This window comes from Lissotriton helveticus, chromosome 6 (genome assembly GCF_964261635.1).
Source record: "Lissotriton helveticus chromosome 6, aLisHel1.1, whole genome shotgun sequence".
Lineage (NCBI taxonomy): Eukaryota > Metazoa > Chordata > Amphibia > Caudata > Salamandridae > Lissotriton > Lissotriton helveticus.
Window position 1 is genome coordinate 11,366,659 of NC_136067.1, and position 13,195 is coordinate 11,379,853.

The 13,195-nt window shown below is 44.9% G+C and overlaps 1 protein-coding gene across 4 annotated transcripts in view; it reads left to right on the forward strand.

The window, feature by feature from the left end:
- The window catches only part of LOC144762134 (cullin-9-like), a 518,599-nt gene that overhangs the window by 285,152 nt on the left and 220,252 nt on the right, over positions 1 to 13,195 (forward strand). For all 4 annotated transcript variants that reach the window (XM_078647278.1, XM_078647280.1, XM_078647277.1 and 1 more), the window contains 3 exons: positions 4,239 to 4,429; positions 10,302 to 10,528; positions 11,618 to 11,855. In XM_078647278.1, the coding sequence (XP_078503404.1) occupies positions 4,239 to 4,429; positions 10,302 to 10,528; positions 11,618 to 11,855 (656 nt within the window). The remainder of the gene's footprint in view (positions 1 to 4,238; positions 4,430 to 10,301; positions 10,529 to 11,617; positions 11,856 to 13,195) is intronic.

Sequence of the window (13,195 nt, forward strand, 5' to 3'; positions counted from 1 at the left end):
AGAGACCTAGGAAGAGAAAAAGCTTTACACCTGGCAGAGACTTTAGAAGAGAAACAGCTTTACACCTGGCAGAGACATAAGAAGAGAAAAAGCGTTACACCTGGCAGAGACATAAGAAGAGAAAAAGCTTTACACCTGGCAGAGACATAAGAAGAGAAAAAGCTTTACACCTGGCAGAGACCTTAGCAGAGAAAAAGCTTTACACCTGGCAGAGACCTAGGAAGAGAAAAAGCTTTACACCTGGCAGAGACTTTAGAAGAGAAACAGCTTTACACCTGGCAGAGACATAAGAAGAGAAAAAGCTTTACACCTGGCAGAGACCTAAGAAGAGAAAAAGCTTTACACCTGGCAGAGACTTTAGAAGAGAAACAGCTTTACACCTGGCAGAGACTTTAGAAGAGAAACAGCTTTACACCTGGCAGAGACATAAGAAGAGAAAAAGCTTTACACCTGGCAGAGACATAAGAAGAGAAAAAGCTTTACACCTGGCAGAGACCTAAGAAGAGAAAAAGCTTTACACCTGGCAGAGACCTAGGAAGAGAAAAAGCTTTACACCTGGCAGAGACTTTAGAAGAGAAACAGCTTTACACCTGGCAGAGACCTAGGAAGAGAAAAAGCTTTACACCTGGCAGAGACCTAAGAAGAGAAAAAGCTTTACACCTGGCAGAGACTTTAGAAGAGAAACAGCTTTACACCTGGCAGAGACCTTGGAAGAGAAAAAGCTTTACACCTGGCAGAGACCTAAGAAGAGAAAAAGCTTTACACCTGGCAGAGACCTAAGAAGAGAAAAAGCTTTACACCTGGCAGAGACCTAAGAAGAGAAAAAGCTTTACACCTGGCAGAGACCTAGGAAGAGAAAAAGCTTTACACCTGACAGAGACCTAAGAAGAGAAAAAGCTTTACACCTGGCAGAGACCTAAGAAGAGAAAAAGCTTTACACCTGGCAGAGACCTAGGAAGAGAAAAAGCTTTACACCTGGCAGAGACCTAAGAAGAGAAAAAGCTTTACACCTGGCAGAGACCTAAGAAGAGAAAAAGCTTTACACCTGGCAGAGACCTAAGAAGAGAACAAGCTTTACACCTGGCAGAGACCTAAGAAGAGAAAAAGCTTTACACCTGGCAGAGACATAAGAAGAGAAAAAGCTTTACACCTGGCAGAGACCTAAGAAGAGAAAAAGCTTTACACCTGGCAGAGACATAAGAAGAGAAAAAGCTTTACACCTGGCAGAGACCTTAGAAGATAAAAAGCTTTACACCTGGCATAGACTTTAGAAGAGAAACAGCTTTACACCTGGCAGAGACCTAGGAAGAGAAAACGCTTTACACCTGGCAGAGACCTAAGAAGATAAAAAGCTTTACACCTGGCAGAGACCTAAGAAGAGAAAAAGCTTTACACCTGGCAGAGACCTAAGAAGAGAAAAAGCTTTACACCTGGCAGAGACCTTAGAAGAGAAAAAGCTTTACACCTGGCAGAGACCTAAGAAGAGAAAAAGCTTTACACCTGGCAGAGACCTTAGAAGAGAAAAAGCTTTACACCTGGCAGAGACATAAGAAGAGAAAAAGCTTTACACCTGGCAGAGACCTAAGAAGAGAAAAAGCTTTACACCTGGCAGAGACCTTAGAAGAGAAAAAGCTTTACACCTGGCAGAGACCTTAGAAGAGAAAAAGCTTTACACCTGGCAGAGACATAAGAAGAGAAAAAGCTTTACACCTGGCAGAGACATAAGAAGAGAAAAAGCTTTACACCTGGCAGAGACATAAGAAGAGAAAAAGCTTTACACCTGGCAGAGACCTAAGAAGAGAAAAAGCTTTACACCTGGCAGAGACATAAGAAGAGAAAAAGCTTTACACCTGGCAGAGACATAAGAAGAGAAAAAGCTTTACACCTGGCAGAGACATAAGAAGAGAAAAAGCTTTACACCTGGCAGAGACCTAAGAAGAGAAAAAGCCTTACACCTGGCAGAGACATAAGAAGAGAAAAAGCTTTACACCTGGCAGAGACCTTAGAAGACAAAAAGCTTTACACCTGGCAGAGACATAAGAAGAGAAAAATCTTTACACCTGGCAGAGACCTTAGAAGATAAAAAGCTTTACACCTGGCAGAGACCTAAGCAAAGAAAAAGCTTTACACCTGGCAGAGACCTAAGAAGAGAAAAGCTTTACACTTGGCAGGGACCTAAGAAGAGAAAAAGCTCTACACCTGGCAGAGACCTAAGAAGGGAAAAAGCTTTACACCTGGCATAGACCTTAGAAGATAAAAAGCTTTACACCTGGCAGAGACCTTAGAAGATAAAAAGCTTTACACCTGGCAGAGACCTTAGAAGATAAAAAGCTTTACACCTGGCAGAGACCTTAGAAGAGAAAAAGCTTTACACCTGGCATAGACCTAAGAAGAGAAAAAGCTTTACACCTGGCAGAGACCTAAGAAGAGAAAAAGCTTTACACCTGGCAGAGACCTAAGAAGAGAAAAAGCTTTACACCTGGCAGAGACCTAAGAAGAGAAAAAGCTTTACACCTGGCAGAGACCTTAGAAGAGAAAAACTTTACACTTGGCAGGGACTGTAGGAAACTAGATTTTTGTTGCAGGATCCTCCTAATGCCCCCCCCACCCCAACACCCTACCCACCCACACACGCTATACCTGGTATTAGATGCAACCTTGATTGAAGTGTTCTGGGTTCTCCCCAGTACCAGTACTCTTTCCCTAAAACTGTACACTTGTTCTCCTAATTGGCAAAACCTTGGGTACCCTCTAAGTCCCAAGTAAATGGTACCCTGGTACCTATGGCCTGAGGTACTAAAGAGGGTCCCTAATGGCTGCAGTACTAATGGTACCACCCTTAGAAACCCCTCACCAAGCACAGGCACGACTGCCATTGCAGGCTGCGTGTCTTGGTGCAGGCAAAAGTGAAAACACGACAAGCCACACATGCCTGTGTGCCATGTCTCCTAACACTAAATGCAATATTTGAAAGTCACCTGGCCTGCAGGCCTGACAGCCCTAAGACTGGGAGCTGGATATTACATGTGAGGGCATACCTGCATGAACAAACATACCCCTGTGTTGGTCAGTCCTATTACTGCACGTTCAAGAGACCAGGGAAGCCATTCTAAAACGTGCTGGAGACTGATGAAAACGAGTCCCCCCGCTCCATGATGGCTTCACTGAAGATAGGGATGTTAGGTATCAAATCTCTTGTATTGATAAACCTACACTGATGGCAGTGATGGAATTGCCAATACATGCACCCAGAGGGCACCTTAGAGGTCCCCCCTGAAAACCTACCAGCCTCTGGTGTGCTTCCTGACTGGTTTCTGCCAGCCTGCCCCCGAGGCACTGTTCTGACCTCCTAGGGCGAGAGCCTCTGCTCTCAGGATGCCCAGAACAAAAGAGGGTGTACACATACACAGGATGACCTGCTGATTAGCCTTTCTTGGGTGGCAAGCCTCTAAGGGCTTCCGCCATGTGAATCTGGCTCCCATCGCAGGAGAGGAAGCCAACCCCTTTGTCTAGGGCCTCCTCTGCACTTTGATAGGCAGAAAAAGTAGCTAGTCAGGCAGGTGTGCCTCCTCCAGGCTAGTACCACCCCTAAGGTGAGCTACAGTGAGGCAGACACAATTTTTCGGAAGTAGCATTTTTGTGATGGGATTCTTAGGAATTCTGGTACACAGTTATGCCCACTTCCACCAGGAAGTGGTCATATAGGGGTCTAGTGACCTCAAGATTCAGTAGCCCATTGTCCACTACCCTACACTCCTTTAATGTCCCTAAATTCAGTATTTAGTGGAGTCCATAGAACAAAAGAGGCTGATACTGGTGACCAAAGAAGAGGGGACACTGAAGAGCCGAAAAAGCAGAGCGGAGAGTAGAAGCAGCTGAACTGGTACCAACCCTGCCAGCCTATACTCATCCCTCAACGAAATGTGCTCCAAAGTTGACTCTTGCTCTCTATCTTATCTAGTTCTTATCTAGTTCTATTGCCTTTGCCGTCCTTGGTGCCATGTGCTTAAACTTTAATTCTCTCGCTACCTGGTGCGTCCGTGTAGTGCTTTTTTGCTCTCTGGCTAGGTTGAAAACTCCTCCACTGAAAGGCCTTAAGTCACCTATCATAGCCCTATTTATGCTTCTACTTTTTTCTATTTACTTCTCCTTCCTCTTTCTATTATTGTCTTTAGAATGAAGTGATGCATTTGGGCACTCTGTGCGTGATTTTTCACATCTGGATTACTGTTTCTCAGGTCTTGAAGGTGTTGACTGGTGTTGGTAACAGCCAGCTGGAAGGATCTGCCAAATCCTACACCCTCAGCCATTCCGATGCCCAGGTGATGCGGGAGATCTTCGCCAGCATCGGCTCTGCAGCCGGCATCGGCTCCGATAACCTGCTCGCCGTGGTTCCAGCTGCCGTCAACACGATGTTGACAACCCCTGGGTAAGAGCAGATGTCTCTGAAAGCATTGCTGTTAGTAAACACTCCGGCAGATAGAATACCAAATGTGTGCTTTGTTTCTGGGCGTTCAGTCTTTGATTTATAGTTAACTAGCTTACCCGTCGCGCGTTTCTGCGATCTCAGAAGAAATTAAATTCAAGGAAACTTGTTATGATAACATTCAATTTACATTGTGTCATTTTTATTGAAACTTATTCATTTTAATATGGAAAACATTTCAAAGTGTTTTAATTCTGTTTTTTTTATTCAAGTGCTTGTGGATACACGATATTTTTTGTTTTTCCGTCTGGTGCGTAGACGAATAAATCAGAAGGTTTTCCGACGCGTGAGCTGGCCACATACAGTTGTCCATGTGAGAAGCACGGATTCTCCATATCTAGTCCACACACTTGCAGCGATTGTCCTTGTGCTTTGTTGATGGTCATTGCAAAAGCGAGTCGCACCGGAAAGTGTAAAAGTTCAGCATTGGAAAGATTATGAGGGCCCTGGCTGGCCAGGGGGCCGATATTTAAAAAAAAATTTTAATTGATTTTTTTGCCAGAAACCTTCGCGTGAGTGTACTCAACAACTTCCCATAGTTTCATGCCGATCGGATGAATGGTGTAGTAATGCATAAAGGACAAACGGACATACTTTGGTTTTTATATTTATAGATTGACTATTCCTCACACATTCCTCACTTAAACTTAAAAAAATTGAATTCAATCAATCTTGCTGCTAAATGTGATTTTGTAAAAACTGATCCTACAGCATAGCTGTACTCTTTCGATGGGCAGGCTGATTTTAGACTGGTGTGTTGTGTTTTTTATAGACAAGGGGACCCCATAAAGTTGAACCTGGGGTAGAATTATGCTTTTTTAAGAAACAATGGTTCAGGGTAGGCCTAATAAGGTCCTAAAAAGAAGGATGAGAATAGCGAGTACTTAATAAACGCTAGGGAGCGAAAAGTGTAGGTACAGGTAGGAACTTTTATTTACTCTTTCTTTTTTATATATATATATATACACAAATCTTTATACTGTATTTCAGGTGCTCAAGTGAATAATACGGTGCAGGACGTGACATAAGTGATCAAAGTGAACGGACTGTCACACAACATCAACAAGCGTTTATTAAGTACTCGCTATTCTCATCCTTCTTTTTAGGACCTTATTAGGCCTACCCTGAACCATTGTTTAAAAAAGCATGATTTTAGACTGGAGCATCATATGCTATCATATGATAACACTAGTTTCTTGCTTTATCGATATGTAAATGTCCGGTATTTGTAAATCGTGAACTAGTACCCAAGGGCGTGAAGGCGCTGGGGGCTGTCGGGAAGAATAAGTGAGCTATTGCCCAGTGTTGCATGGTGCTGGGCTCATCCGGCGCCGGGGACCGAACTGTGAGCCTCCGAGTTCCAGAGTGCACCACACCTCTTCCAACGTACTGTACTGTCAGAACATTTTTGACTTGTACCACCAAGGGTATTGGAGGCTAAAGGAAGTGAGTTGCCTGTTAAAAGCTTATTGTATTCTGTGCTGTGGCCACTGAGAGTGGATGAAATGACCAGTTAGATAATGTTTTCTGCTTCTCAATTCATTGCGTCCACCTAGGGTAGAAGAGGACGGCCACCAATTAAGTACCTCCAGCTCTCTCTGTTGCATCCACAGAGGATAAATGAAGTGAGCCGCTGGGTAGGAACTACCCTCCCTCTCATTCTGCTGATTTGTAAATTAAGTGAGCTGACAGATAAAAACTTTCTTCACTATCATTCTTCTGAGGGCAGGTGGAGTGAGCCACTAGATGAGAAATCCCTTTGCTCTCGTTCCACTGAGGGTAGTTGAAATAAGCCACCGATTAAGAACTTTCTTCCCTCTCAGTATCCTGAAGGCAGATGAAATGATCTGAAGGATATTGGCGGTACATGGACAGTGGGCGGGATTATTCAGTGCTTATGTAAATGTAAATGTAAATGTAAATGTAAATGTAGTATACTTGTAAAGCGCACAGCTGCCCCAGCAACGGGGCGTCCCGGCGCTGTATAACTCTGGGGAACCCGTCCTGGCTTTCCCTGTGGGATGGTCCCTTGCTGGGAGTCCCCAAGGTGGAGCCAGGCATCCCCGGAATTGGTGGGGCCGTTGTGGAGATTAGGCAAGCTAATGCCCAGAGTTGCCGAGTGGAACCCCTGATTAGAGTAAGCACCAAAGCGAGAATTATCGAGTCCGCTGACCAAGGTCCACGACCCTGCCGCGTCGGGAATTGAACCCTGGTCCCGGGCTGACTTCTGCTCTCAGGCCTGCCGCCTCTAACCAGTGAGCCACACCACTCCACTATGACTTTGATCCCCTGGAAGAGAACTAGGATTACAGGTAAGTAATTTATCCTTTCTGCTTCTCAATCCATTGCCTCCACCTAGGGTAGAAGAGGACGGCCCCCAATAAAGTTCTTTCAGCTCTCTCTGTTGCATCCACAGAGGATAAATGGATTGAGCCGCTGGGTAGGAACTACCCTCCCTCTCGTTCCGCTGATTGTAAATTAAGTGAGCTGACAGATAAACACTTTCTTCACTATCATTCTTGTGAGGGCAGGTGAAGTGAGCCACTAGATGAGAAATGTATTCGCTCTCGTTCCACTGAGGGTAGATGAAATAAGCCGCCGATTAAGAACTTTCTTCCCACTCATTGTCCTGAAGGCAGATCAAATGATCTGAAGGATATTGGGGGCACATGGAAGATCCATCCCTCTCGTTGTACTACAGGCAAATTAAGTGCGCTCCCCCGGCAAGAACTTCCTTCCCTGCCATTGTACTGGGCGTAGATGAAGTGACCCGCCGGGTTAGAACTTCCTTGCCTATCATTATACTGAGGGTATCTGAAGCCGCTGGGCAAGAACTTCCTTCGCTGCTGTTGTACTGAGGTGGATGTGAAATAACCCATAGGCTAAGAACTTCCTGTTTCAGGCATGTTTGGCTGTAGATACACATGCTCTGCATACACTTGCCATCTAGTGTTGGGCCCAGATGTGGGCAAGCTGCTTTTCTTCAAAGAAGTCTTTTGATTCACAAGATATTGTGACTCCTACTCTTGTTGGTAATGTGCCTGGGTATCGACTCCATTATTAGATTGTTTCCTTACCACCATCTGGTTCTTACGTATGCTCCAGCTTGACACAGTCCGTACTCTTCTCGGACTTCACCGTTCCTCTCCTTCTGTTGGTATTGTTTTCCATTCACTTTCCTTGAACTGCCGTCTTGGGTAAACGTCTGGACTCCATCACTCCGTGCGACTCTGTCGTCCTCAGCCTCTCATACGGCCTCCGTATCGCCTACTCCGCTTCCCGACAATGCCTTGACTGTGATGGCACGGACGCCCTTCAGATACTGTCCTCGCTGTCACATGAAATACTCCTGGACTGATCTCCACCCGGTCTGTAACCTCTGCCTCTCGCCCGAGCAGGGTAAAGCTGTCTGACGCTACTTCGGCTCAAAAAAGACTCTCCTCGACCGTTGGGTGCGTCACCTCAAGATGTCTCGCAGGAACGGAGACGACACCCCAGACCTCTTCAGCACCCAGGACCTCGTGGGGCATCACCATGCGCTGCCATTGGCAGCTGACGAGATATTTTCGTCTGCCGCCGGTTACGATTTGGAAATTGAAGACCTTCCGCCAGCACAGATGGTCGTGAGTAGGGCTCCCCCTTCCCTCGACATCGCTCGCATATCGAGCAGCCCTCTGTGAAAGAGTGTCCAGCCTCTCTAGACCCACAGAGCACAACATCTAGACCATCATGTTCTTCGCGCCATGGTCGGCACCGAACTTCTGTCTTGAATGCAATAGGTGGCCTCGGCTTGACGCCGAAGAAACCCCAGAGACTGCTTCTTTGGCATTGCTCGGTCCAGTCTCGGCACTGACTCACCCATTGGAGCCAAAGCCCTTGGTGTCTAAGCCGAAATAGATACTGGTCTTGAAGTCTTCAGAGTTGGCCACGAAATCCTCAGTGCTGATAACTGTCGGACTAGTCCTACAAAGACTGCAGGATGAGATATATCTCTATAAATAAAAATGTAAATGTTCGTTTGTTCAAAATCTTAAATCTCCGAAACTTCTTCACTGATTGCTTTGAAATTTTGACACAACGTTGGATTTGATTAAGCGTGTGTTTTTATATACACAACGTTGGATTCCAATACGCACGTGTCCGATACACACGTGTTTTTAATCAAAAGCCCGAACAGATCCTGTCGATTTGGTTGCTGCGCAACAACTACAAGGGACACTTAGAGACAATAGTCTACATATATTAGGATGGACAGTTGGTGTCAGGGTGGCAGACCAAGAAGTGGATGGAGGGGGGGGGAGGAGTTGGTTCAGTTTGCAACATAATTTAAAAGAACACAATGCAACCGCGACCTGCGGTTCTATTACATGTTCTATATTAAGGATGCTTCCAATATCTACCATCTGTACTGATTGTTTCTGTTATATCAACTGATGTGATATGATTTAAATATGTATCAAATTTATATCGGGAAAAACTGGATAACAAGCAGCAAAAAGGAAAATACCTTGAGTACTTGCTATGATACATGTATTACTAACTGTAGTTTTCAATAAAATGTGTTATAAAAAAAAATGACAAAGCTCCGGGCCAAGCTTTAGAATTGTGCGGTTTAGATCTAGACACGGATTGCTTCTCACATAGACAATTATATGTTGCGTGTTCTAGAGTCGGCAAACCAGACCATATCTATATCTGCACCCACAATGGAACAAAAACATATTGTATACCCACAAGCATTGTGAAATTAAACATATTACATTGTATATATATATATATATATTCACTCCCCTCACTCCTCTCACTCACTCCTCTCATTTCTCTCACTCTCATTTAACCTACACTACAGATTAAACTGGTAAAACAAGCTGCTTGGCAGTCCACCTGGATAAGCCTGAAGGCTGCTGTCCACAGCTGCCACTTACAGAGCTTTCCATGGTTGCCTAAGACGCTAAAATCACCATAAGGGATATCTAAATGAATGCAAGGTGCTGCACTTAGTGTGCACTGTATATGAATCCAGCCTCCTACATATATATGTTATAGGTTAAATATCCACATATAGGGAATCTCTGAGTAAGAACAGTGAAAGACTCTTAATGTAATGGAGCAATAATCTGTAACTTGTACCCAAGCGTATTGGTCAATCTTTATCGATGTTAATTGGAGGTTCGCCCTAGTAAAAATGTTACAAGTAGGTATGTCTGTACTGAAATGATTTCTTTCCCATTTTAATACAATAACATTAAATAAGAGCTGCCCTCTAATAGTTAGGCCACTCCGTCCAAGCAGGTTAGTTTGAGTATTTCTTAGTGGTGATCTTCTGTTCACTGCTCATTCGCCCTCCTCCTAGCAGGGATGAGTTTGGTATTCTGTTCTACTCTTAATGAAGAGCAAGAGTTAGGCACAGAGAAAGAAAAGTACTTTCTTTCAATTATAGAACTTCGCTTTGTCTTTCTTCCTTGATATTTATGTACAGCGTGCCCTTTTACTCTGGAAACATGGCTAGAAACTGTTTTATTTGGATTTGTATCTGCCCTTTTGTTCAAAATAAAGCGCGTAACTAATATTGCTAAGCATTCTAGGCCTGTGTGCCACATGGTTTCCTTCACAAATCAGTGTTAAAGTTTTCTACTGAAAGGTAATAGCTTAGTGTTTTCTGCTCATTTCAGAGATTTAAATTACGGTTTGAGCTGCATGTCTTTTATAGTACTATGTTATGCATGGAGATGTGACCCAGGATCCGGCATGTAAGCACAGCTGTTACATTTAAACTTTGATGAGACTGACCCCTTGCTTCCTCTCCTTCCTCCAGGTGTTACTCCGCAGTACAGAATGGCCTTCTGGTGGTCAGCATGTTGATAAACAACCACAAGAGCTTGGCGGAGCAGTTCGTAAACTGTGGCATCCAGGCTGTGCTGCAGAGCTGCTGTGAGAGTTCCTCCAGCCCCCAACATGAGATGCTGGCGCTGATCGTCAAGAACCGCCTCTCCGCACACAAGTTGCCCCCTGACGTGGGCAACACAGGATCTGACCCACCCGGTAAGATCGTGGGTTTACGCTGCTCCACTCTTGGTAGATTGTCCCCACCAGAAAAACTTTTATGCTGTGGGTGCCAATGAAGTCAACCATTGAGTAACCTCTTCCTCCCGGCTCTGCTGCCATCACTCTGATAGTAGGGAAGTGTTGTACCAGGTGAGGGCTTTCTGCTTCCTTTTGCTACTTAAATCACAATAGATGGGGTGGCTCACTAAACCGTTCGACTCTCTGGGGATAGATGAAGTAAGCCGTTACACCAGAGTTTCCTACCTTTAGCTTTTAGCCACCAAAGGTCCAACAGTCGGTGAACCAAGCTGACCAATACAAGATTTCTGTGTTGTCCTCTGGGTCCACTGGACGTAGGTGAAGTTAGTCACCAGACGAGAGAAGGCCTCCTCCTTCCACTGGAGGTAAATTAAGGGACTGTCTGGTAAGAATTCCCTGTCAGTGCTGCTATCTCCACTTTGAAGGATGCTGAAGTGAGCCACCAGAGAAATGGCTCCTGTCTCCCTCCACTGCATTTAAATGAACTCTACTTCCACTCTGAGGGTTGATTTAGTAAACCCCCCAAAAATAAGAGCTTCCTTGTCTGCTTCTACGGTGAGATGTTGAAGTAGTTTGAAGGGGCGTATTTGCAAGCTGAGTTACGTGTACCCACCTTCCACGTTCCCTCTTTGCCATCAAGACCAGGATTTCTCGCCTCAGAGCCAGCAATCTGCCTGCTTTTTTCTTCAGATAGGCAGGGCCATCGGTTCACTGTTTGCTTGCCACGTGCAACAAGAGGATCAAATCTAATTTGATGGATTCCGCCCGTTCTCTTGGACACAATCGTGGCTACTGCACTTCACTACTTATTGTATGATTATGGGCACTTCACAATCTGTGTCCCTCTAATTGTAAGTTTGTGCAACGTTCAGACATCTGGTGCTGAACTGCTTGCTTCCTTCATCTGCTGCCTCCACATCTGATTTCAGCGGTCTGGTTTCAGGTGACTCCCATACATTACAGTCGTCTGCGTACAACGCCTTGCGTTTGAGCTGCTCCTTCTGTTGAAGTTGTGAAAAGCTCACATTGATCTGTTTTGTCTTACAGACTCTGCTGTGCTCTTCGACTTGAAAGAGATGGACTTGAAGAAATTGTTGATCAGTTTGAAGGAGACCAGCTTGTCCAAAGAGATTATTTTGGCCCTGGAACGCGTCATCTGTGAGGAAACGGTTTCCATTCAGGGCGACATCGCGGAACTCATGAAGGACCGCGACGCCTTCTTGCTGCTACTTAAAAATCTTGAGCAGCTGCGCACAGAGAAGCCTGTGCAGGTGGGCATTTTGAGGTAAGGTTTGTGTTTGGCAGCACCCTGGCGGGGGATGGATGGATCTGTGGTCTGAGCTGTGGGCCCGTAGCGGCCTCTGGATATGACCATGTTTGAGAGGCACTAAGGGGGAATAAAGTTTTCTTTCATCCTGATGTGCTTCTCCCCGCCTGATTGGGTAGGCCTTCGTTCCATAATTTCTCTTTAAACCTGGTAATAGTGGATTTTTGACCTCTCATGGACCTTCCTCTTGTAATTTGTACTTGTAAAGCGCACTTATACCCCAACTGGGGTGTCCTGGCGCTGTAACGCATACCGCTATGGAACCCTCCTGGCTTCTTTTTCCTGTGAAATGCCCACTCCTGGGCACCCCCAAGGTGAAGCCAGGCATCCTTAGCGTTGTGGGGGCCGTTGTGGAGATTAAGCAAGCTATTACCCAGAGTTGCAGAGTGGGACCCATGATTGGAATAGGCACCGAGGCGAGAATTATCAGGTCCGTGGAATTTTGAGCCCAAGACCCGCCGAGGCGGGGAATTGAACCCTGGTCCCGGGCCAGACCTCTGCATCAGGGTCTGCCGCTCTAACCATTGAGCCACACTTCTCCACTTCACACTTATCTTGACGTACCTGTCTCCTCCCACTGCCAAATACAGTGCACCACTGACGTCAGTCACTGACGTGTAGGAGGTTATTATCAGGGGCAGCAGTCCACATTGTGGGTCCATTTTGGTAACTATGATAAACAAACCAAATATTTTAATTCTTCCCTTCCCGGCCTCCTCCCGTCCTATCCTACTGTCATTTGGGTTAGTTCATTCCTTCACAAGGCCCAGATATTTCTGCCTTTTCGACAGCTGCTAGGTTATACATTTCGCTCTTGGTTGTTTTTGCGTCTGTATTTATCCATATTTATTTTAAGCCTATTTTATCAGCATTCAACATACTTACTTTAAACTAATTTATCTGTATTTATCCAGATCTATTTTGTGTTTAGTGTAATAAATAAACCTGCAATGGTATATTTCCACGTTTATTGTTGTGTGAATGTTCGGTGGGTTTTTAACCATTCACAGTACAACAGTCATCTGAAATCAATTACATTCTAAATCTCAAACAGCTGAACGGCTGCAGTTATTTACACTTCACTAGGAATTCGTTTTTCTGTTTTTTAGCTCTCGTGCCGGTCAGTCTGCAAGTCTAGCACGCATGACCGACAGTAATGAGAATCATCCAGAAGTAAACCGTTTTATTTTTCCAGATTTAAAAACAAATATACACATAAAAAATAATTGTTTTTTATCTGCAAAAATCAGTAAACGCTGAAAATTGCAAGCCTTAAAAATGTCATGTCCTTTTATGTT